General features: G+C 38.5%; 1 protein-coding gene across 5 annotated transcripts in view; it reads left to right on the plus strand.

Moving 5' to 3' along the window:
• The first annotated feature begins 502 nt into the window (after positions 1–502).
• The window catches only part of cadm1a (cell adhesion molecule 1a), a 368288-nt gene continuing 345502 nt past the window's right edge, over positions 503–23288 (plus strand). For 4 of the 5 annotated variants that reach the window (XM_044221784.1, XM_044221786.1, XM_044221788.1 and 1 more), the window contains exon 1: positions 503–637. In XM_044221784.1, coding sequence (XP_044077719.1) covers positions 565–637 — 73 coding nt within the window. In that variant the 5' untranslated portion in view covers positions 503–564. The remainder of the gene's footprint in view (positions 638–23288) is intronic. The other variant, XM_044221785.1, reaches the window with a different exon arrangement.

Genomic DNA, 23288 nt, shown 5'->3' on the forward strand with positions numbered 1-23288 from the left:
AACTCCCACCCAACTGACTAACTCTCCAGGTCCACTGTTTGATTCTCTCCTGAATCAGGGAGTGCAGGTGAAGAGTCACCCGAAACGATGGGGGCCTCAAAAATACTATGGCTGGCCCTGCTTGTCTGCGATATTGCCAGGTGGATGAATTAATCAGTTTTTGAAATGCCCAAAATACAAAACATGTATAAGTTTTATCTAAATTTCTTCAGTTCAAGAGAGGCTGGAGCATGAAAGGACCAAAGCCATTTTCCCATCATGAGGATGGGGCCCATCCAATAACACCACACACACACATCTCCCTACTCACCACTCCTGCAGCACTCAGCGTTAAAAGCTTTGAGAACCTCGCTGAGATTTTTTTTTCATTCTAAGTAGCCTACCTAAATTAAAATACTTGTGGAATATAAGACACATTCATTACAAGTTACACGATTTATCAAAACTGCGGATTAAATTAATATGGTAAATAGTACCCTCCCTTTCTTGCATCTTATTAACTGAGTCCTGTTGTAGCTATAGGTGAAGCTCCCTCTCTCTGCCATACTGAAGCAGGTGTCCAACATGGCGAACACTGGCAGCGGCTCTCTCGCGACTATTCTCTTTTTATTCATGCTTCAAGCGGCTCTTCATAAAGGTAGGACTTTTCCTTTGATGTCTGAATGCAATATACACTTTCCTCTCAGATTTCCATGGATGTCGATGGAGTGTAATTTTATCAGCCGGGCAATTCTTGAACGTGCGCGGCAGAGCATTTGGATGTATGATGTTGTTGAGCAAGTAAGAAAACCTAACTGTCCGTAAAGTTGAAATAAAGAATAGAAAGAACAGATTTGTGTGTCCGTTATGTATACAAACAGGCGTTACAGATACGCTGCCTAGGAATATCCTAGCTGCATTACTTTGGTCAGCTCACCATTATAAATCGCTTTTTCCCTACACAACTACCAACTCTTAAATGTGGCAAATTCTCTTGTGAAAAAAACAAATAGCATGGTCTTTTGTTGCTCTGGGGGGCATGCAGCGATTTGACCTGTTTAAATGTGTGTTTGTTTGGTCAGCCCGCTAGCTTGGTTACTTTTGTGGCATGTTGTTTAGAGAGGAGCCTGGACTGCTGTAAATCACAGAAAAAAGCGGTGCGTTAAAGTAGAATATGCAGCAGCCTTGACAACGTGTAGTTTGAGGAAACGCTACAGCAAACCCTATTCAAAACTGTTAATTTAACTGGACGCCACTGATTCAGAGATTCATACACACCAGAACGTAATTCAAGACCTATCAGTAATACTGCGCCTTTTTGATAAATTCGGCGTAAATATAGCTCACGAATCAGCAGTTATTTTCCATTTAATCTCAGTTTTTTAGAATACGTTCACTATCGGCCATCCCGCTGGATGTCGGTGGGGAGACTATTAAAACGACAGGCGAACCCGTTATAAAAGTTGACATTTCAATGAAATAAGTGCTGCTCGGTGTTTTGGATGTATGCCGAAATGAAAGGCATCTCAGAGCGGTCCACACTGTGTCTTAGTTTACCTCCTAATACGTATGCACTCTTGCTGGTAAACAAGAGAAGATTAATTTGCCAGAGTTTCCAATCGCGTTCCGGGCTGTGTTGTCGTAATATCGGGACTAGGTTTGCAGTGGCATCATGCATGGAAACATCAAAGGTTCGTTCGGGTGTAGTAGCTAATTTGTGTCAGATGCTTTGAAGAAGCGGATATGTTACAGATAAAGCTGGTGAGGGTGAAAACTGCGACATGAATTTTCACGGTTTTGGCTTTTAAACGATTGGTGATGTGAGTGGTATTTGTGAGTTGGCGGGCTGCGGAAAAGGCACACACGTTTATTTACCAGACTTAGATGGGATAAAGTGTTGTGTTAGTCTACATGTTGTCAGTATGAAGTCAGCGTTTCATAGGCTGTGTGCACTGTGTTTAGTCATGAACTACTGAGAGATCTCGGTTATTCATCTTTGCGCATTGATACGATGAAGATGTAGTGAAATAATACTAGTCGGGGCAGCGCACCCCCCACAGCACGCGCTGTTACAAACTGGAAATCCGTTCAAATAGGTTACACAATTATATAACTGCTTAAACTATGGCTTTGTGGTGAATTTCAGCACAGTTGCTGTCCCGCTTCGTCCTCTCTATTATAAACGTCAAATCAGTTCTGTCATGAATTTTACAAAGTTATTCAACGTAAAGCTGCTCTTCACAAGAATATAGGCTAAACCTTTTTATGCTGAGTTAGAGCTTCTAATGGTGAGAATGACAGGGCGGCAGATGTCGACGTTTGTCACATTGTGGATTATCCACCAGGCTTAATCCATTATAGCGTTTTATCCATTAAAATGGACGCACACTAATAATGTTTTTTCGTAAGACAAGTCAGTTAAACGGTCCTGTAAAGCAAACTAAACAAGGCTCTGTTGTTCTTTGAACAGTGGGCACTGCTGGTTTACCTACATGGAAATGGCTCCACTGATTTCAAACAAAGCTCAAGGCACACTTGCACAAAGCATATCAATTATTTACCTCCATCGCATACTGTAGGCTCACATTGTGCTAAGCAGGATGTTTTTTTTTTGTTTTGTTTTTTGTTTTTTTCCCCCTCAATACAAATATATGGAAGCTGGTGCTGTGAGGGTAAGAATCGCACTGCAGTCAGGCTAAGAGAAGGCTGCATTAATTAATTTCACCCCAACTATAAGTTCCATCTTGGCATGCAGGCTAACCTCATTGGGGCATCAAATCACACAACTGCTCCAAATTAAATGAATTTATGACAAAGCATTCACAGTTCACTGTGTCCGACTGCCATTGTTCTTGTTTCAGAGGACTCAGAGTGGATACAGTGTACATCCAGAGATAATGTTCATCCCTTTGGAAATTTTGTTGATAAGTGATACGTTTTGTCAATCATCAGTGTATACATACAGAATATAACATAATGAGTCAGTTGATATGACATAAGTCATATCAACTGACTCAAACAGAACAACTGACTTTGGTGATGGCTTTCTTTCTTTGAAGATACAGGGCTCTGAGGTGACCGCCTCTATTTTTAGGCAAGAAATAAATGTAAAATCTTTTTTTTTTCTTGTAATTGGAGAGAACATGCATTATAAAACACATTATCACCAAAATACCAATATAAGCACACACAGAGATGTAATAAAATGTATATATTTTTGTATCTTAATTCAGTCTGCTGACAATCATATAATAGTCTAATTGCAGTCATAAGTTTGGCTTCTACAAATAATTTGACTTCGAATTAGTTGTGGCAGTGACATTTTTGCATTTCGATTCTCTGCCTAATTTCACTGTCTTTTAATGAGTTCTTGATTTATAGAGTTCTACATTTTAATTTAAAGTTTTATTTATACTGTAGGGTTTTAAATAGCGGAGGGACCTTTCTATTAGTTTAATGTTCAGATTAAGTATTTTGTTAGAAAAGATGGAAGAATACTCACAAAGAACCCAATTCTGACAGAAATAGTGATAATTGTGCAGCCTTATAGTGATTAAAAGTGCCATGCAGGGGTATCTTGTTGTAATTTATGCATGGTGGTATGCTATTAAAATGTATGTCATTTAGTCATCTTTATGCAATTACTTAATGGTTCTGTGTAGAAATATTTAGTAAGTCCAATTGTAATGGCACTTTACAGGTGTTACTAAAGAGTGCTAATGCAGCACGCTCTGACCACAAGCTTGCTGAGACTTGACAGTTTGGTTAGGCAATCCATCAGTTACAGTGAAAGGCATCTCTGCTTTCATTTTTGTGACGTTATGTAATGGTGTGATAGTACAGGTGAGAGCAGGGACTGTTTGTGTGAACGCAGGAAAAATGTATGACTACACCATGACAAGTTCCTAAATTTTGATATGCTATGTACTACGCTAAGTTTGACCTAAAAAAATCAATGTCAGTCTAAGTGTACACTATAAAAGTAAAATTCTCACCGCTTTATCGTGTGGTCAGACAGCCCTTTCCTTTGGCACTACATTTTCTCAACCACGGGACTTCCATATTCCTAGCATACGTGCTGCTTTGCAGCGCACTGTATAATGCTGCTCATAAATCAGCTGTGCTGCCAGTAAGAAAGTGCTGTTGCTGGATGAGGCTACAATCAAACTTCTCTAAATATTTCAAATATGGCACGTGCTTGTGTTTTTCTGGGCTGTTCTAACAAGCAAGTGTCTCGGTCACCATATATATTTCGCTGTGTTCTGTTGTATGATATTGGCCTTCCTAGTTGCACTGAATTAAGACACTCCACCACATAACACTCCACTGGTACGATTGAGAGAACTCTGCATTTGCAGTGTTCATTTTCTGAAGAGGATTATGTTCACCCACGGTTACATAGACAAATGCTGAAGAGCACTGCTGCACCCAGCCATCAGGTAAGATAGCACTGAATACCACACTATACTAATGGCTGTAGTGTTTGTGATTTCAGCTTAGTTTGCTGATGCAAAGAGCTAACACAAGTAATCTACGCTGATAAGGAAAACGTTGCCTGAAACTTTAGTTCTCTAATAATCAGTCATTATGCAATAAAATGTCATTAGGTCTTTCTGGTCTGGGACATTTTTTCCAATTACGGAAAATTGAAGAAGGTCCCCAAGACACCGGCAGTCAAAAAGGCAGGTAACTCTGGATGGTTGGTGATGCAGACTGTGTGTGAGGCCCTGGCGTCCTCAGATTCAGAAAGATCCTCAAGTTGTGTTGTAACCAAGTCTAACTCAGCAGTAGCTCTCCGGGTCCGTGGGCATGGGCTCATAGTTTATACATCTGCACCACTTGGGCTCTCTGTTGGCCTCCAGCTCGGCCTCAGAAGTTTACCCTCTCTTTCAGCCCGTTCTTCTTCTGTATACTCCGGTTCATAAAGGTATCCTCTTATCTCCATAGTGAATGCCATTTCTTCATCGCTGTCATAATCACTCATTTTTATTTTTGTGTATTTGTTGTCTCTTCAGTATAGCGTTTGAACTATGACCTAAACAGCTGATTTGCAAGCGGTGTAATACAGCGTGCTGCGAAGCGTGTACAGAAACTGTAGTGCCAAAGGAAAGGGCTGTCTGACAAAGCGGTGAGAATTTTACTTTTTATAGCGTACACTTAGACTGATGACTTTAGGTCAAACTTTTTATGGCAGTTAAAATACGTATTACTGTTGATTACCATTCACAACAATACAGAGCAGAGCGTCTGTGGCGGAGCAGCTGTCTGCTTCTCCAAACTGGCTGCGTGCCGACCCCCCATCTACTGTAGGTAATACACTGACTATCAATGAGTACCTCGTACAACCCCACTTCAAAAAACCCGAACTATCCCTTTAAACATTACCTTAGTTTTTTTTCTCAGTTTACATGGTTCCTGTGTGTTTGATCTTGGATACTGATTATGTTTCTTATCTATTTTTCATGAAGTTGCAGTGGATGAGAGCATCAGTTATGTCAATGGTAGATTTAAGCTTTGCCAGAAAATCCAACATATTTCCCATTGATGGACATTTTCAGTGTACAAAAAATCATGCTCTCTTCAGACTAGGGCTGCACAGTGTGGTAAAAAAGAGAGATCATAATGCGATTATTTTGACAGATAACTATTGCGATTTGATTCACGATTAGTGGGAATGATAATTTTTGCATCACAATTTTCATTTTCAGTGAGAACTATTAATCATGATGATGTGACATTTGTTTGGTTCTGTATCAAAGAAACATGTTTTTTTTTTTTTGTTTTTTTTTTACATCTGGAGAACAAGATTTGTAGGCCAGGGCATCTTTGCAGCACTACAGTACTTATATTATAATGCTGTTTTGTCACACATTTTACCTTTTTTTTAATGGGGAAAAAAAGCTTCTGCAATTTAGATATTGCACTTGGCCATATTGCAATTTCGATAATATTGTGATTTAATGTGCAGCCCTACTTCAGACAATAGACAGGAGTAGATCCCTTTGGAACTTATTACTTAGTAGTGGTACAACACATGTTGATTTTAATTTCTTCTGGCATTGTTATCACACCTTTCTTGATTGAGATACAGCATACTGTACATCTTAGCAAAAGGATGATTAATTTATTATTATTAATTATATTATTAGTATAAATTATTATTAGTGTTACTGGCCAGAGTTCACAGTTTACTCTTTTTTTATTTACTGCTACATTACTGATGGTTACTGAAATATGTAAACTGAAGGGTGCACGAACTGCTATCTTTACTGCCTTATTGTGATGATTTAAAGTGTTTTTATCACACGTCTTGCACTATATGTCACTTATACACCAGTATGTGGCCCAACAAAAAAATATTTTTGTAGGTATTCTTGGATATTCTTAATGGTATTTTAGAGTTTGTCATTAACTGGAAAATTAAAAAAAATAAAAAATAAAATGTTGATGACTCATCCTGCACGCGGGGGAGTATACTAATTTTGTGTCCCCCCTGGAGCGGAGTGTTTCTCGGGGGCGGATAATGTATAAGTATGGACAAATTTCGAAAGATACTCGGCCTTAAGTTATATTCTCTTATCTGGTACATATCACACTCGTCACAATTTTTCTCATCTCCTTTACTGATTGTAAAGAATCTCCATGTTGCAAAAAAGTTTTCTCACAGCAGATTATGTTTATTGTGCCGAAGTGCATGTCATCACAGATATCTGCATTTGAACTGGATAAGTTGATTTGTTAATTCCATGTACAGTATGGATACTAAAGAGCTCTATTGGTGCTGATATGGCTGCAGTTTCATTGGAGTTTTAGTGTTCCGTAATGATCTAAATGCTGTTTACAGACAGTCGATAGTTTCTTTCCTTTTCAGACCTGGTCTGAGAATTGCCATTTTTGTTATCACTGTGAACTGGCACAAAACACTGCCTACGGGCAGCTTCAGTTACAAAGAAAACCTGTATCAGACGCAGCTGAATCCTCGTACAGATGGGTTTGGCCCTGAGTCAAGCTGGTAGGAGCCCTGATGATGGAAAACAGGTGTTGAAATGGACTTGTTCTCCCTCTGTACCCCCCAGCAGCCTCTCCAGCTGTAATGAAGAACAATGGCTTTATTCCTGAAGGAAGGGAACCCCAAGTGACCCCTCTTGCCACTCTACAGCGACTCTGCTGGCAAACCAACAGATGACTGGGCTGGGTTGCATCTGTGCTCTGTGCACTTAGTGTAATCAAAGAGAGAAAAAAGGTTTATGGCCAGAAAAAAGGTTTATGGCCTACTTGTTAGTGTGCCGCCAACTGATGTCAAGTAAGCACCCAATTCCAAATCTCTTGAGGGGTTGAGGAGGGGGGGTTGAGAGGGTGGATGTGGGAAGCAATCTGCCATTCTGAAAGCAGCCTACTGGCCTAGGTATCGATTTATACTGTGCTGTAGAGTTTGACAATCTGGCTATGAAACAAGTGAAATGAGTCAAATTCAACTGGCATTTGAATATTTATGATCATATTTACATAATGCTGATGCGCAAAAGGCTACTGAGGTGAATGCAAATATTTTCCAAACATCACTTGTAGGAGTCTTGTCCGGCTGAGGCCTCTAGCAAGTGTGTACTAAAAAAAATAAATGCAGATAAGTTTTTAAGAAATCAGTAAATCACATTAAGTGACAGAAAATGACTAGTCAATGGAGCTAAGTCATTATAAGGCTGCGATGCATTTATTCAGAGATTAAAGTAAACATGTCGTGTACACTGCTTTTTCACTTTGTCATGACCAGCTTTACTTTACTCTTAACTGCTTTTACCCCATGACTGCAATTTTTGCTGATCTATTTCATTAATCAGTACATGTTTTAATATTAGCCTCTGTAGCTACAGACATTATGTTGGTGACCAAGGTCCAATCTATAGAAAGCCCCTTCTGTGATCTGTGTTCTGATAAATCTACAGATCAGTTCAAACAAGTCAGAACAATCTCCAGTTCTCCAGTTTTGCTTAATTAATATAGGACTTAAGCACTTCCTCCCTCTGACATGTCCCTCTTCCTCCCTTCACTTCCCTCATTCAGAGAAATGAGCCTAGTAATATTTTTAACCTTTACTAAATCAAGTCAGTGCAGCTGTCATCTTCGAGCAGGATTGACTTCTTTTTTTTTTTTAACAAAATGTTTCTTAGTCATCATTCGCCGCTTTTCTCTCCTGTCTGTCTGTGTTACATCACTGCCACGGCTCAACTGTCACTATCAGAAACATGCAGTGATTGGCTGTGCTGCGCTACATTACACACATTAAAAAAAACCATGTGATTGGGTAAAACAGCAAAACAGTAAAACAAGTCAAGACAGAGACAGTCCAGCCTGCTGACAGCTTACTCTGTCATTAAGCAAGGTTAAATTAATCAAATTCAGATATCGTGGTGTCTTCTCTGGTGATTCTCTGCTGACCTGTAATGCTGCCATCTTCACTTGTTTCCAGGGCTTTTCAGTATCTTTGTTATTGCACCGTGTTATACAGTTTGGGTGGTGGACACCCTTCAACACCCCTAAAGTTGCAAGTCAGTACTCATAAAATTCATTAATTCTTAATCTCGACAACATAAAATGGCACTGACATAATGTTATCATGTTAAGTCAATAGTCTTGTTAGGCTTTCTTTGCCCTAAATCCATACACTTGATCATTTTCAATCTGACAGAAAAATTCCATCCAATTTATTTGAATTTACTAGGGCTGTCCCCTAATAGTCGACTAAACTGTTGATTCGACGAGAAGAGTCTTAGTTGACCAAGTTTGCATTTGGGTAGTTGGTGAAAAGAAACCCCCTCAAACTGCATTCGGTAGCTGCACCTTGTCACCAAGACGAACGTATCGGGATTGTTACAACACGGACATTTTCTCTTGTAACGCAGGAAGTCACTTACCGGCGCACTGCTGCTAACTGTACTTCGCTAACTTAGCTGACTCTGCCCGGACTGGAAGCTTGGAGTACTGGGTAGTGTTTGTTTACAATGCTTACTCAGAACCTTTGGACCGGGAGGAGGAAGTTTTCAGGTCCGGGGCGGGGGACCCAGCAGGGGATGCTGCCGAGGAGCGGGGCTCGAATGAGCACCAGAACTGGAGCCGGGCGAGCAGGCAACGGAACCGGGCTTAGCAGCCTCCCACTGAACATGGGACTGAACACAGCCTCCGAGACCGACGGAGGTCAGTTGTCGACAGGTAATACAGTACAGAGATGACTCCGGGGACGACGAAGACACTGTGTGATCAAGTGGGGACAGGAGAGCCGTGAAGCGGGAGAGGAGCGAGTTTGGAGCGAGTTAATTTGTAATGTCTTACATCATCCATCCTATTGATACGTCCATGAGTATTTATTTTTGTGAAGTTGGAAGTTATTTATTCCCGTGTTTTGAACAACGAGACTTGTGTAATATTTTACTGTGTTGAAATACATTAACAAAATGTTCAGTCACCTTGCTGGTTGTTCCAACACATTCAGAACATTACCACTTTTGCCGTTAGAAACAACTGACTCGCTTCGTGCTGCTTTTAAAATTTATATTTTAAAGGCTCATTATTATGGTTTTGTATTTCTCTGTAATGTAGCACAGTGTTAACAATGTTACTTATAGCACTGTTTCTCAGCCCTGGAACTAAAACCATTTTCTGATGCCCCAAAATTATAAATTTAAATAATTACTTTAATAAAATAAACGTTCAACGGCTAGTCGTCCAATGGCTTGAACAAACGACTACTAGTCGACTAGGAAAATCTTTAGTCGGTGGCAACCCTATAATTTACTGTTTCAAAGGTGAAAATATTGTCTTGGTTAGAATTTAATTTAATGTTTTGGTCAGGTCAATTAGTCTGCACTTTGGTCCAGAGCTTTTAGCTTGACAACTTCGGGCCAGATTATCATTAGTTTTGGAATGTTTTTTCATGAACCCCAGAGCACGATTCTTTAACCACCCGATCCTTCCTCTTGTGCTTCCATCAGGACCCTGAGAACTGATGTTGTGCTTCAGTCATGCTGTAGAGCAGAGAGTTGTATAGGGTCTGACATTATTTAGAAACAGCAGCCCCTGCAGCAGCTGGGCTCCAATTCAGTTTCTTGCCATCTGACAATGTCAAAACCACACAAAAGTGCAACCTGGGCTAACTTTGAAAAACTTGAATATTATCTCATGAAGTCAGATTGGTGGATTAATAATGGCAAACCACGGCTCCTTTGCCAGTCAACTGTTGAACCGATTTCATCAGCAGGCATTCAACTGTAAACACACATTCTAAAATCTAAGATCCACCTTGTGTCAAGTGCCAAGTGTTTTCACTCACCATGAGTTTTTTATTTTATTTTTTTATTCTGTCATGGAGAAACAATGGAAAAACAAACTGTAGCCTTTTATTGTGAAGCACAAGGAGGAGCACCGGCAACATCAGAGAGCAGCCTCAGGCAGGTGGATCTGCTCTGAGCCTCTGACACATGGAAGCAATCCTGACCAAACACTGACATCTGGGATAACACACACACACACACACACACACACACGATCACAAGCCCCCCCCCCCAAAAAAAAAATCCAAAGAAAAATGTGAATACAGAAAAAAAGAATTATGTAAATTAAAATTGAAAAATGAAAATTCTATGGCTACTGTTGTAGCATTAATGTTTTTAAATCATAAAAGAGAGGTGGAAATGAATACAGTTAATGTATAAAGACCCATTTAATTGCATTTTTTTCCAAACAGAATTCATCCCCTGTTTATTTTTTCCACATTTATAGTACCGCTGTCTGAATACATGCTTGATTAAATTGTTGTGAAGTTGTCGAGTCTCTGTGCCATAAATTCTCAGTACTAGCCTTTATTTACATCAGCAGCAGAGATAATCAGGTATTTATTTGCAACAAAATTATATTAGAGACAGTCCTTCAGTCTTTATTTTTCCTCACCCTTGGTTAATGCAAATTCGCCACTTTCCCCATGTTAACCTGTTATTTTGATACATTGAGCATAATGTGCATTTTAGCAGCACTAACTCCATAAATGCAACAATTCAGTCATGCCATAGTCATACACATACTGTTTTCATTATCTAATTATTTCCACTTTGCTGTTTTTGTATCAGTCTTAAGGTACTGTCAGGAAAACTACACTTAAATGTTTCACAATAAGTCTTCCATCAGCTCAAAGGGCACCCCTTTTTTTGGGGTAATTGATGGTAGCTTAAAGGCAATAAAAAATGGCTAAGTGGAAGCAAATGGAAATAAGTGAATGAAAACAGTATTTGTGCTAAAAGTGGTGGTTTTCACACCACTGTGTGTGAAAAAGTATTTGCCCCCTTCCCGATTTCTTATTTTTTGCATGTTTGTCACACTTAAATGTTTCAAATCATCAAACAAATTAAAATATTAGACAAAGATAACACAAGTAAACACAAAATGCAGTTTTTAAATGAAGGTTGTTATTATTAAGGGAAAACAAAATCCAAACCTACATGGCCCTGTGTGAAATCGTGATTGCCCCCTAAACCTAATAACTGGTTGGGCCACCCTTAGCAGCAACAACTGCAATCAAGCATTTGCGATACATTGCAATGAGTCTTTTACAGCGTTGTGGAGGAATTTTGGCCCACTCGTCTTTGCAGAATTGTTGTAATTCAGCCACATTGGAGAGTTTTCAAGCGTCATGCGTTTTAAGGTCATGCCACAGCATCTCAATAGTATTCAGGTCAGGGCTTTGACTAGGCCACTCCAAAGTCTTCATTTAGTTCTTTTTTTATATAATATTTTTTTGTTGGATCAACTCACTCATAAATTAATGAATCATCTCAGCCATAATGTGGAGGGTCATGTAAAGGACACTGGTGGAGCTGTAATAGTAAGAAAATGTGGAAGCCCTAATACATGCGTGTGGTTGACTAATCTAAACTGTAGTCCCAAGTGAACCATTGTCAATCTCTGCAAGAAATGTTTTCCATTTTGGTTTTTGAATTTACAAAAGACAACAAGTGGCCTTTGATTGCTCTTTTCCTCCCAGTTTGAGGCCTTCATCATCTTGCTCTGCTGTGGAGTCACACGGAGGCATCGCTTGCTATAATTGGGCCCATTTTGCCTGCATTCATAGATACAATGCCGAGTTCAACAATGAATGAATAAGGAATCAATGCATATCATTTGTGCTTTCAACCAAATAAACAATACAGCTGGTGTTCCGCTGTAATCATCTGAGGGGAAATGAATGCCCTTCTGAATACAATACAGGTATGCATCAGCCATTGCAACACAGTCGGGTTGAGTGATCTGGGTTCCCCCATCTTTCATTTTACATAACACTCTAGCTTGTATTACATTTCATTGAATTTGCTCCTGATGAGACCCTTCAGGCTCTTGCACTGTCTCCCACGGTACTGGATCACTTCTCCCCACTGTGCTCAGTTCTTGTCCTTGTCTCATCTATTGTAACTCTGTCTTGACTGATATTTTCTGCACTAATGCCAGACAACTGCTGCACAATGATGCACCATCTCATTTTCTTTGTGTCCTAGTTGGACGATGTGGGGGACAATCTTACCTGCTGAAGTACAATGGGGGCCTCCCTTGTGAAGAAACTGTAGATTGTAAGGCTGTGAAGTACAACATAATTTCAATTAGTGTCACAATCTTTTTTACGTGGAAAAAAACTTGTAATAACACAAAAACAATACCTTATTATGAGTTATTATTCATGCCAAATAGCATAGTATGTTTCTTCATCAGTGAGGAACACTAAGCTATTACAAGTATAGCATACTGTTTTTACGATTGTTCTAGTTAACCCTTTAACACCCAGCTCTTGGTTGAACCTGGCTCAACTTTTGCTGCAATGTTATATCATCAGACAATGGACAGTGTTGGCCAGTCAATCAAAATGGTGCAAGCGCACATTCCAGGTAGAATACTTGTGAATTGAATTCTACTTTACGTTGTGCTGTTAAGGTCTCCACACCCCGTAAGATTTCAGTTGTACACTACTGTGCATTGTACCAGGATTATTTGTAATACTGGGTGTTCTTTTTGAAGTTGACCACAATGAGCTATTGATACATATTATATATTACTTGATCATAATTATGTAACTTATAGCACTAGCGGCCTGTGAAGTTCTACATAGTGCTAACGTCCCGTCAGGTATAATAGGTTCCTGCCTTTGTCCAAAGCAAAAAATAACAGCAGCACTTTAAAACACATTAAATTAGTTGCTTAATTAGTGTAGTAGTTCTGTTTCGTTTTTAGTTTAATATTCCTTGGAGCCAGCTAGCTCCTGATCAGTTTATCAGGTTCTGTTGCCTACCAATATGAAAAGCAGAGTTAAAGCAAAAATTGCAAGTTAGCATCAGAAACTGAGTCATCTGCCCAGTGAGTCTGTTCAACATTTAGAACAGTAAGAATTGGCAGCAAACATCTCATTGATGAAGACTACAGAGGATGTTCAATGTGTGAACTCAGGGTTTTCCTGACTCACAAAGCACCTTTTTGGTGGAATGCTTTGCACGCTTACAATCTAGTATTTCTATGGGGAGATTTGCCTGTGAATGAGCAGCATTGTGTTTATGACTTATGCTCTAAGTCTTAACTTGACTTTGTCTTCTATAATGATGATTTACAGAATACATGGAAAACGCTATGACATTTTTTGCATCAAACAATAGGTAATTATATTTTGTTTATTTCTGACATCTGTCTTACTTACTTACTTACCTACTGGAAATAGGTGTACAGTTGGTTTCTTTATCTCCCGGAACACAATTAATCAGGCCCTCAAAATAATATTTCAGCAAGTAGGACAAACCACCCCCTGCTCTCCCTCAGCCTCTGATCTTTGAATCCAATTCACTGTGTATGTCCTCTTAAACTCTTGCTTGAAGAAGGCATGCAGTAACACTCAAAGATCATGATCACTATTTAAAAAAAAAAAAAAAAAAAAAAAAAAAAAAAAATTCTATGAACAGCAGCAACAAAAAATCTCCTCACTGAATCTTACAGTTGGACACTGCATTTTTGGCGAGTTTTCTTTTTTCCCCACAGGTAAATGCCCACAGAAAACCATTGAGAGATGTAATTGTTCCAATATAGGCTAGCTACAATAGAGTTTGATAGCAGAACATATTTCAGTTGTATCTGGTTTTTGTTGCAATCGAAAAGCAAGTTCTTCTGTTGACCCATCCCTTAGCACTCGCATCCAAAATGCACTCAGAGAGAAATCACATCCAGCGGGAGGTACAGATACCAATTTGTCTACCAAAGGGAGCGAAAGCAAAGTGGCTGCACACCATGCTCCCACACAATTTTAATGGAGGAACAACACTTGGAACCCAGGCCTCTTTTACCAAGTCATGACTCTTTGCTTTTTGACCTAAGGACAAGCTGTTGTGCTGAAATTGTTCCGTCCCTTACAAGTTATTTGACACCGTGACTTTGTGCGATTTCTCCATGAGTTTTCCATAGCCCAACACTTAATAAGTAATGTTTGTACTGTTCTTCTAATTAACAATGGACCACATTCAGTGCAGAAAGAACACTTTGCTCTGTGTAGGGGGTGAAAGACTTCCTGTGAAATGTAGGACATCACTAACTGAACTTGAAATAAATGAATTAGGGTTTACTGAAAGTAGTTTGAAACACCATGGGAAGGGTATGTGTCTCCGACTGAAAATAGGAATGAAAGAAAATGTTTGAACCCGGCCCGTTTTCCAAAGCAGTTCCTGCTGCTTGAAGTGTGTAGTATTTGTTGGGCTTCACTTGGCTGTCAGATTAATACCTTCTCGACTGAAAATGAAAATGGGTGAAGGAGCAGTTAATCCGCATAAGAATATTTTTTGAGGATGAGAAGCTGCGAGTCTAACAAACTGTCTGCGAATTGATTGGTTGTCTGGCATTGCAGAGTTGACCTGACATGCCAGAATTATTTAATTACCTCAACGTTGCTGATTGCTGAACAGAATCTTAGCTTATCTTAACATTTCTTCTTTGAGTTACCAATTATGACGATACAATACCTGCAACATAGCAGTATCTGTACAGTTGGAAAAAAATGTTGCATTCTGAATCTTCGGATTTCAGGGGCCACTGACCTTTTGAAACTGTTTACTTGAGGTGGCATGGTTGTTTTCCATTAATAATTGATCATTAATTAAATTATGTTTTAGGAGGTAAATGTTGTCAGCTTCACCTAATTGCAGTGCTTGACAAATATACGTATTTTGAAGCTAACTGAAGTGACATAACCTAACATAACTATTAATGTTACACAGTTATTAATAAACATTGTATATCTATCCAGTCTCCCCTCAGAGGCAGTCATGGTTTTATACTTCTGTCACAAGAAGTGACAGATGTAATAGTGTTAAGAATTTGGGGGCTTTTATTAGAAACTATTTGTTCAATCTTTAAATGCAAAAAAAACAAACTTCAAAAAAAGTGATGGTGGTTGGACAACTGCGCGCGCCTTGGCATTCAGATGAAATTACCTATCCTAGCCAGGTGGGCCAGCCACTGTAGTTTAACCTGAGCAGATACAATGTAGGTATGAGGCCGGGTCGTGCCGCAGAGTACACTTCAAAGGTCAGAGCGGTGAGAGTGAACCAAGGCAGTAAAGTTGTGGGCCGGACAGCTAAACAACGAGCTGAAACTCAGCTCAGCACTTTTATTATAAAAATATTGATTAAAGCTTTTTTTTTTAACAGTGTATCCTCAGGAATGATGAATTAAGCTAAATATGTCCAACACAGCAACTCATACGACATCCTCTCACTCTCCATTCAGATAAAGAACCCTCCCCCCAAAAAACATAAAATGCAGGGGAAAAAAGGAGACCTATGGCTATCGTATGCAATATGGCTATTGTCTTACCTCTCAACGTTTTTTAATTTTGTAAACATGATTGACCACGAGCAGAATGGACCATGTCAGTTTACATACAGTGACTTCAGTAGTTCATGATCCAAGCCTGTGGATTGTCAAATTGAAATCTGAGACAATGCACTCGCTTACCACCGCCTACATAGCCACTTACCGTGTTCCTGTCGCTGTACATCCTCCATGTCAAGTCTGACCTGTTCAGCAATGCTAGCGGAGGATGGTGTTTTTCTCCACATACATTATATTACCTCCTACACCAGAATGATTGGCCAGTAATTGTAGCTTAAAGGCTCTGTTAGTGCTTCTTGAAAGCCATATAACGCCATTATACCTCACATAGGTCTTTCTTTTTTTTTTTTCATGTATCAGATATAAGCTTCAGTTAAGTGAGGCAAGAATGTGCTTCTGTGCCAAGTTTATACTTAAAGTCTTAAGGACACCAAAGCCTCAAGAAGAAGGCACTCATTTGGCCTTACTTCTCAATCTGATTGGTCAACCACAAGTTGGTAAAGAATTAGGCTAAAGTTGAGCAGTTACCAGCAATGATATGTATATAAATTCCGGACACCATAACATCCATTGTACTTGTGCTACCATTCAGCAACCTCTTTATCTAAGAACTTAATACCTTTTGTTGGTGAATTACAGCAAGACATTGAGTACAATTAAAGCCTGAGAAATTATAAACCTCCATGCCTTGCCTTGGTCTTTTAGAGGAACTTTTTGGGACCTTCACACCTATTAATAACAATTTCATCACCCACCCTCCACATATAAGTAGGGTTAGGTTACCTGTGATACTCACAGTTTAACACCACATTTCTTCTTCCTTGCACTTGAACATGGATGCAACCCTGGTTACATGGTTCCCTGCTGTGAAGGTCACTGCAAATAAATTCTGCTCAGCAGTATCTGGTCATTTCTACAATTCAGCTTGAAACAGGTGGCTCAGTGAGTTGATGTTTGTTTTTTGTTTTTTCTCTTACATAAAGTGGTATGACTGGGATTGAGATGGATGGACAAAACGATTTGAGGGCTGCCACTTATGATTGTTTTCATTATTGTTGAAACAGTAGTTGTTTTTTGTTTTGTTTTTTAACCATCAACCGGCGCACATAGAAGCACCTTTTTAAATATGTAAGGAAAATTGTTATGTGATTGCTGGTGTCCAGTGAGCCAGAGATGTGAACAATTACAGCATAACTACAATCCATTCAAGGTTAATACAGTTGTTATGCCAAAATGAGATGTTCATTTTTTCTCTTTCTCATCTCTCTTTTTAGTTTGTTAAAATATTCTGTGCTCGATCAATAATATATATATATAAAAAAAAGTTGCATAGTGTGAAAGAGCACATCAGACAGTAAAAATAAATTCATTGCATCCTCTGTCATCCACAGATGGTGCCACTTCAATCTCCTTTTTATTTTGTCACGCTAATGTGCTGAAAGATGACAAGGGTGTGTCATTTCAGAGCAAAAATAGCAAAGGCTGAGTGTGACGGCCATGTCAGTCTGCCTTCTATTTTGTCACACTAATGTTTGGAAAAATGACAACTGTGGATCATTTCAGAGGAAAAATGGAGACGGTAGTAGACTGTGACTACAGATCCAGCACTACTAAATTTTCAAGATTTGATATCCTACACTGCAATACTAAGCTGAACCCTGAGCATGTCATGTAGGACTGTAACATACTGCCCATTAATCATATGGAGTCACATTAATAATTTAAAACTGTGAGCTCTCTTCTTAAGTCCTAAAATGCCGGATGCCATCTGGGCATTCATGCAACAAGAAGTGGATCAAAATTTTGTAAAGACATATATTCTTGAAAATCTGAGTATGATTCTTTGTTGTAAAATTAATTTTGCTTGGGGTTACGATACGTTCTGAGACAACATAATTATATCAGTTACAACCATGTTAGTTTCATGTTATAAGTGCACATAAAATTGTAATGAGTTCTGAATAATGAAGATTTGTTTAAACACTTCAGTCACTTTTGGTGTCCTTCTGAGTTTTGTTATAATTTTATATTTCAAAAGTTGTTTTTTTTTTAATGACATTGAATTTAAGGACAGTGATTCATTAGTAAGCAGTACTGAACCAGGTGAAGAAATTGTGCCTTTGAGTACATGGTTGTTTTTAATTAAATATCAAAATGACCACAATTAATCAGCAGACAACAGGCTTATTGAATTCTCAATTTAAAGCCCTCACCTACTTTACCCCTCACTTATTAAAGGTGGCTGTATCAGAACATTAATTGAAATGAAGATTGAATAACAGAGACTGTGGTAGACTTGTGACCTGTCCAGGATGTTTCCCCACCTTTGCCCAGTGCATACTGGGATATGCTGTACCGAATACTCACCTTCAGATAGCTGTGTTTGGGCCATACTCACGTTAAGGCAAAGTTTTTCTTTACAAAGAGATGCTATTTTGTATGAAGGGTTTGCAAAAAAAGTTATGTTGCTTTAGCTATTCATGAAACTTCAAAATAGAAATAGTAGGTTAGTCTAGGGTTAGCACTATTGGAATTGGATCACGGAATAGCAGCTGAACATACTATGGACTGACAAATCAGTTTAAACCTATTTAAACTAACCATTGAGTAGTTCACAAAATATTTAGAGCCCAATTGCAAGCATAGTTGTGGTTCAAAAATGATCTAGGGTCACCTACGCATTTCTGGACTGGAAAACAAATTAAAAATCTGAGTATTTGGGGGGGGGAAATGGTTACAACAGTATTCTGTCATGCAACACTATGGGGACATCGACTAAACGGAAGTGTTAATCATTCTCTTCAAAACTCTTTCTTTATAATTATACTGTTTTTATCTATGTTAAAATAGCCATTATAATATAACAGGTGACTCCAAACTTTTCGGTAGTGTGTGTGTGTGTGTATATATATATATATACAGTAGCTGCCTCTGCTAGAAATATGAGCAGCATACAGTAACACATTGATTGAATTTATTTGTCAGCTGTGCATGGATTTGGCATCAAACACATGGTAGAGTATTCATTCAAAATGCAGAACATTCCATGCACCACTGGCAATTCTGTCTGTAATTAAGGCCTGTTATCCTGAAAAGACGTTATAATAAATCTATAAAGAAACAGATTCTGTTGGTCAACTGCAGAATGAAAAACTCTGATGCGTTGATTTTGATTAGTTTATAAAGCTCTTCACATTAGGCAAATGGAGACTCCTGTGATGCCACACAGATTGAAGCTACTGGGGCCTATATGATTTTGAGTTTGTGACAGCGAGTAATTTACCATGGCTTAGAGACTGACAATGTGTTTCCCACTGAAATTAATGAGGAGTTGGAACAATTGGTCTTTGTTTAATGGAAGTTTAGCTTGAACCAAAAACTTGGAGAATTTAAGAGGGTAGTTTTGTCATTGTTATTTATGTAGGCAGTGAATGTTGACCTTCAAGGTTAGGGTTGAACTTTTGAAGGCATTTCTTTAGGTAGATTCCCACTAACTAGAGCTAGATGGTTCCCTCCTCTGTTGCTCTTCCTCAGGTTTCTTACAATTTTTCCCTGTTAAAGTTTTTTTGGGGGGGAGTTTTTCCTTATCTGAATCAGGGGTCTAAGGATAGAGGGTGTCGTATGCTGTACAGATTGTAAAGCCCATCGTGACAAATTTGTGATATTGGGCTTTATGGATCAAATTGTCTTTACTTGGCTAGCTACTTACTTTATAGTTACTGTATAGTTACACTATCATAAGCCATCTTTAGACTGAGAGTTTTGGAGTATGTGTGGGTGCTGCTTGGCCTTGCTGTTGTTTAGAACATGGTGGAAATTGTCGAGTGTTGGTTTTGACAGGCTTGTTTCAAAGATTATTTTTATCTTGCTGTATACTGCCAGTAACTGGCTTTTTGAGTAGCTACCATCAAGGCCAATCTGGTTATATTCTCTATATTTATTGCTTTAATTTAATTGATTTTATTTATTTTCTGTGAATTTAAAAGTTTTAGCCAGGCTAATATTGGACGCATGACATTCCCCAGTATTTCTAAAATCCTGCTATGGCCCTGGTTTTACCGATCTACAAGGAGTTCTACAATTAAACACTTATACATGGTGGGTAGTATATAAACTCTTTCCAGTATTTTTGACTCTGTGTTTTTTTTAAATTGGGCTACTTTTAGGTAAATCCAATAATAAATAAGTAAATGCTTTAGCATTTTTCCTCTAGACTTTTATTCCTGTTAGTGTGGAGAGGGCTTTGAAACAGCCGTTAGACCTTCATGTTCATGGACATAGAAATTAAACACAGTACAACAATTAACTGAATAAATAAAATGTGAACATTTTAAATAATTTTGTGAGGGTGGTGAAGTTGTGCTGAAGGAAGCCTCGTTATTTCTAAAATTCTGGCTATGGTTATAAACATCGGTGTGATATGATGTAATATACTATAGATCAGGTATGGAAATTAAAATCTGTTGTTAGTGGCAGGATTTTATGTGGGACAAGTTCAATGTGAGGAAAACTGGAGAGGCGGAGTGATTATTTTCACAGCAGTTAAATCTGGTTTGGATTTTTATATTAGCAGCTCTGGCACATCTGTGTGGTCATTGTGCTCTTGATATGATACCTGTCAGTACTTCAGAAACAAGATGATCAGTTAACAAAAATTGCACAATGAAATAAATAATTTGAATGATTTTTCTCCTTTGGCTTCTAGAGAAAATCAAATAATTGCAATTTCATTTGTCAAGTAAAATTGACAAATCATCTCAGTGATTCACTTTTGGTATTTTGATTGTTTGAAAATTAACAAATTAAACGTGATTTGACTGGGATTTTGCTTTTAATAGACTTAACAATTTATAGATAAATCAGTACTCACAGTACTCTTGACAAATGCTTTGCAAGTCCCACCAGCGTAAGAGAAAACTACAGGATGTGAAGACTGTATTTAAATCTGTAAAATACATATACTGTTTTCAAGACACTAAGTTTTAAAAAAAAAAATGTTGTTCTTGAGTATTTTGTTTTGATAGTTTTCAAAAGTTTTATCATTCCATGGCAATACTATACCTATCATGCTAAAACTTTTATTATATAACTGCTGGCTTTACTTAGCTGTTGTCAATGTATCTTGATTCATAAATTCTTGTCATTTGATATATTTTGATGATGGCCATCTGTATTCTAATGTAGGACAGACCACTGGTAGAACATTCATTCCTTGTCTCCACCCCCCCACCCCACCCCCCGCACAGCCCCATGTTGCAAGCTTCATCTGAAGTTTTGTTTTATTAAAGTTCCTGCATGTATGGCAGCACAATCAGCCCTCCCCCCCAGAAACAAGGGGATTATGGTGCACCCAGGCTAGTCTTTGAGAATAATCAGTCAGGCCTGTGGAGAGGTAGCCTGGTAATTTTCCCTACTCGCACTGCCATCAGTGTAGCATCACCATGTTTCTGCATGGAATAAATAGTTCATCAGTCAGCCTCAGCTCTTCATGCTGGTTTCACTACTTGCCTGTGTGTGTGTGTGTGTGTGTGTGTGTGTGCGTGCATGAGTATGCATAGCCTACAGCCATCAGCGTCAGCAAGGTCATAGTGACTAAAGACTTTAAAAAGGTTGCAATAGTTTTTATGTTACAGAAAAAGCACTAGTAACTTTTAAACCCTTTATAATAAAAAAATACAAATAACAAAACAGTAAAATGTGTACCATACGGTATATCAAACCAATTTTTATTATGAAATTTTCTACTTGTAATACTGAAATTGTTCTCACTTGGTCTCATGGTTTGCTCCACTTACTTGATGATGGTTTAAATCGTCTTAGTCATTAAATATGTAGCTTTTACTGTGATGTAGCATCACTGCTTGTTTTCTAAGCTTAATAAGCCTACTATATTTAATAAGTGTAATCATTTCTTCAGATGTTAGCAAAGCCCGGACTTTTAGAATTGTACTTTTGATATTAACATTGAATCAGATGACGTAAAAGGGTTGCTAGCACTACCAATCACACTGAGAATCAACAACTATTTGCAGCTTTTAGCAGGTTTCCGCTCATTGTCCATATGCTTGAGACCCACTGTCTGTCTCAGATAATTTAAGAGAGAATTTCACTATAAGAATGCATGTAACTGACTCTAAAAATAGAAAACCAGGCATGCACATTTAGGGTAAAGGTGCTTACCCAATGGTATTAACCTTTTCAGTATGCATAGTTATATAAAACGTATACCTCACCCAGTCTCTTTAGAAACCCTCTATGCTCTCTTAGACACCGCTTTATTTTCGACTTTGGGACTGGGTTGCCCTACAGTCAGTACATTTAAAGAAAGATTAGACATAGACTGTGTGTTATCTGACCTCTTTGAATCGCCACAAAAAGCTGCAAAAACTCCTGACCTCATCTGAAGTGCTTGTATTACTGCATTTAGTCTATATAGAAATCTATTATGGAGGCACAGCCAAACATTCAGTATCCCACTGCTTCCATATGATATGTATTAATTTCTTATTGGTCAGTATTTCACAACCAAAAGCCAAAAAGAGGTTTGCTTGAAATTTGTAGATTATTGGGCCGGCCGAACATTTTACACTACAGCAGACAGCAAACTTGACCACAAACATACTGTATGTCAAAGCAGCCACAGCAACTACACGGTCAACAACGGGAAGTAATGCATGAGAACTGCAAGGAGATGAAGAGGGAGAGACAGCGCCTGGATGCGGGCGAGAGATGTGACCCATGACACTTAATCATAGTTTATAATAATGCAGCGCAGTGAGGATACAGACTAGTGATACGAAGATCAGTTGGTCCGGTTTATAAAAATGAACGTTCTGATTAATAGCGGATGGGTTGCGGGTGGGTGAAATAGGGTGAATCCTCTCCCCATTAAGAGAGACACTGTGCGCCATTATGCATTAGGTACAGCAGCTTAACTTCATTGATTATTTTAATCTCCCGGAACGCCGACAGGATCAGTCAGGATCTAATGTTAATTAACATTCTGTGTTCTTCTACACATCCAAAAGGTCACACACACAGTCCAGGTTCATAGAGTGAAACCGTTTCCATCCTCCTGATAAATCTTGAGCTCCATCAGAGCTCACTAAAAAAAATTTATTTCAGAAGCTAAAAGTTTAATTCTGTTTTCTCTGGAGATTTTCCTCTGTCCTGTCAACTTTATAACTACAGTTTTTAGTTCTGCTTAAATGTCCCACGATATTTGCTGTAACATTACTGCAGGCATGGAAACGTTTAAAATGACTGACAGCAGTCTTTCTAATCATTAAAGTAAATCGTAAAAAAAAACAAAAAAAAAAACACTTTCACATCAATACAACACACAAAGAAATCACCTGGAAAGTTTGTTGCGCTGCTCTACATCATTTAAAAGGCAATATAGCCTACTGTGA

Source organism: Siniperca chuatsi, linkage group LG14, assembly GCF_020085105.1.
Source record: "Siniperca chuatsi isolate FFG_IHB_CAS linkage group LG14, ASM2008510v1, whole genome shotgun sequence".
NCBI classification, from domain to species: Eukaryota; Metazoa; Chordata; class Actinopteri; order Centrarchiformes; family Sinipercidae; genus Siniperca; species Siniperca chuatsi.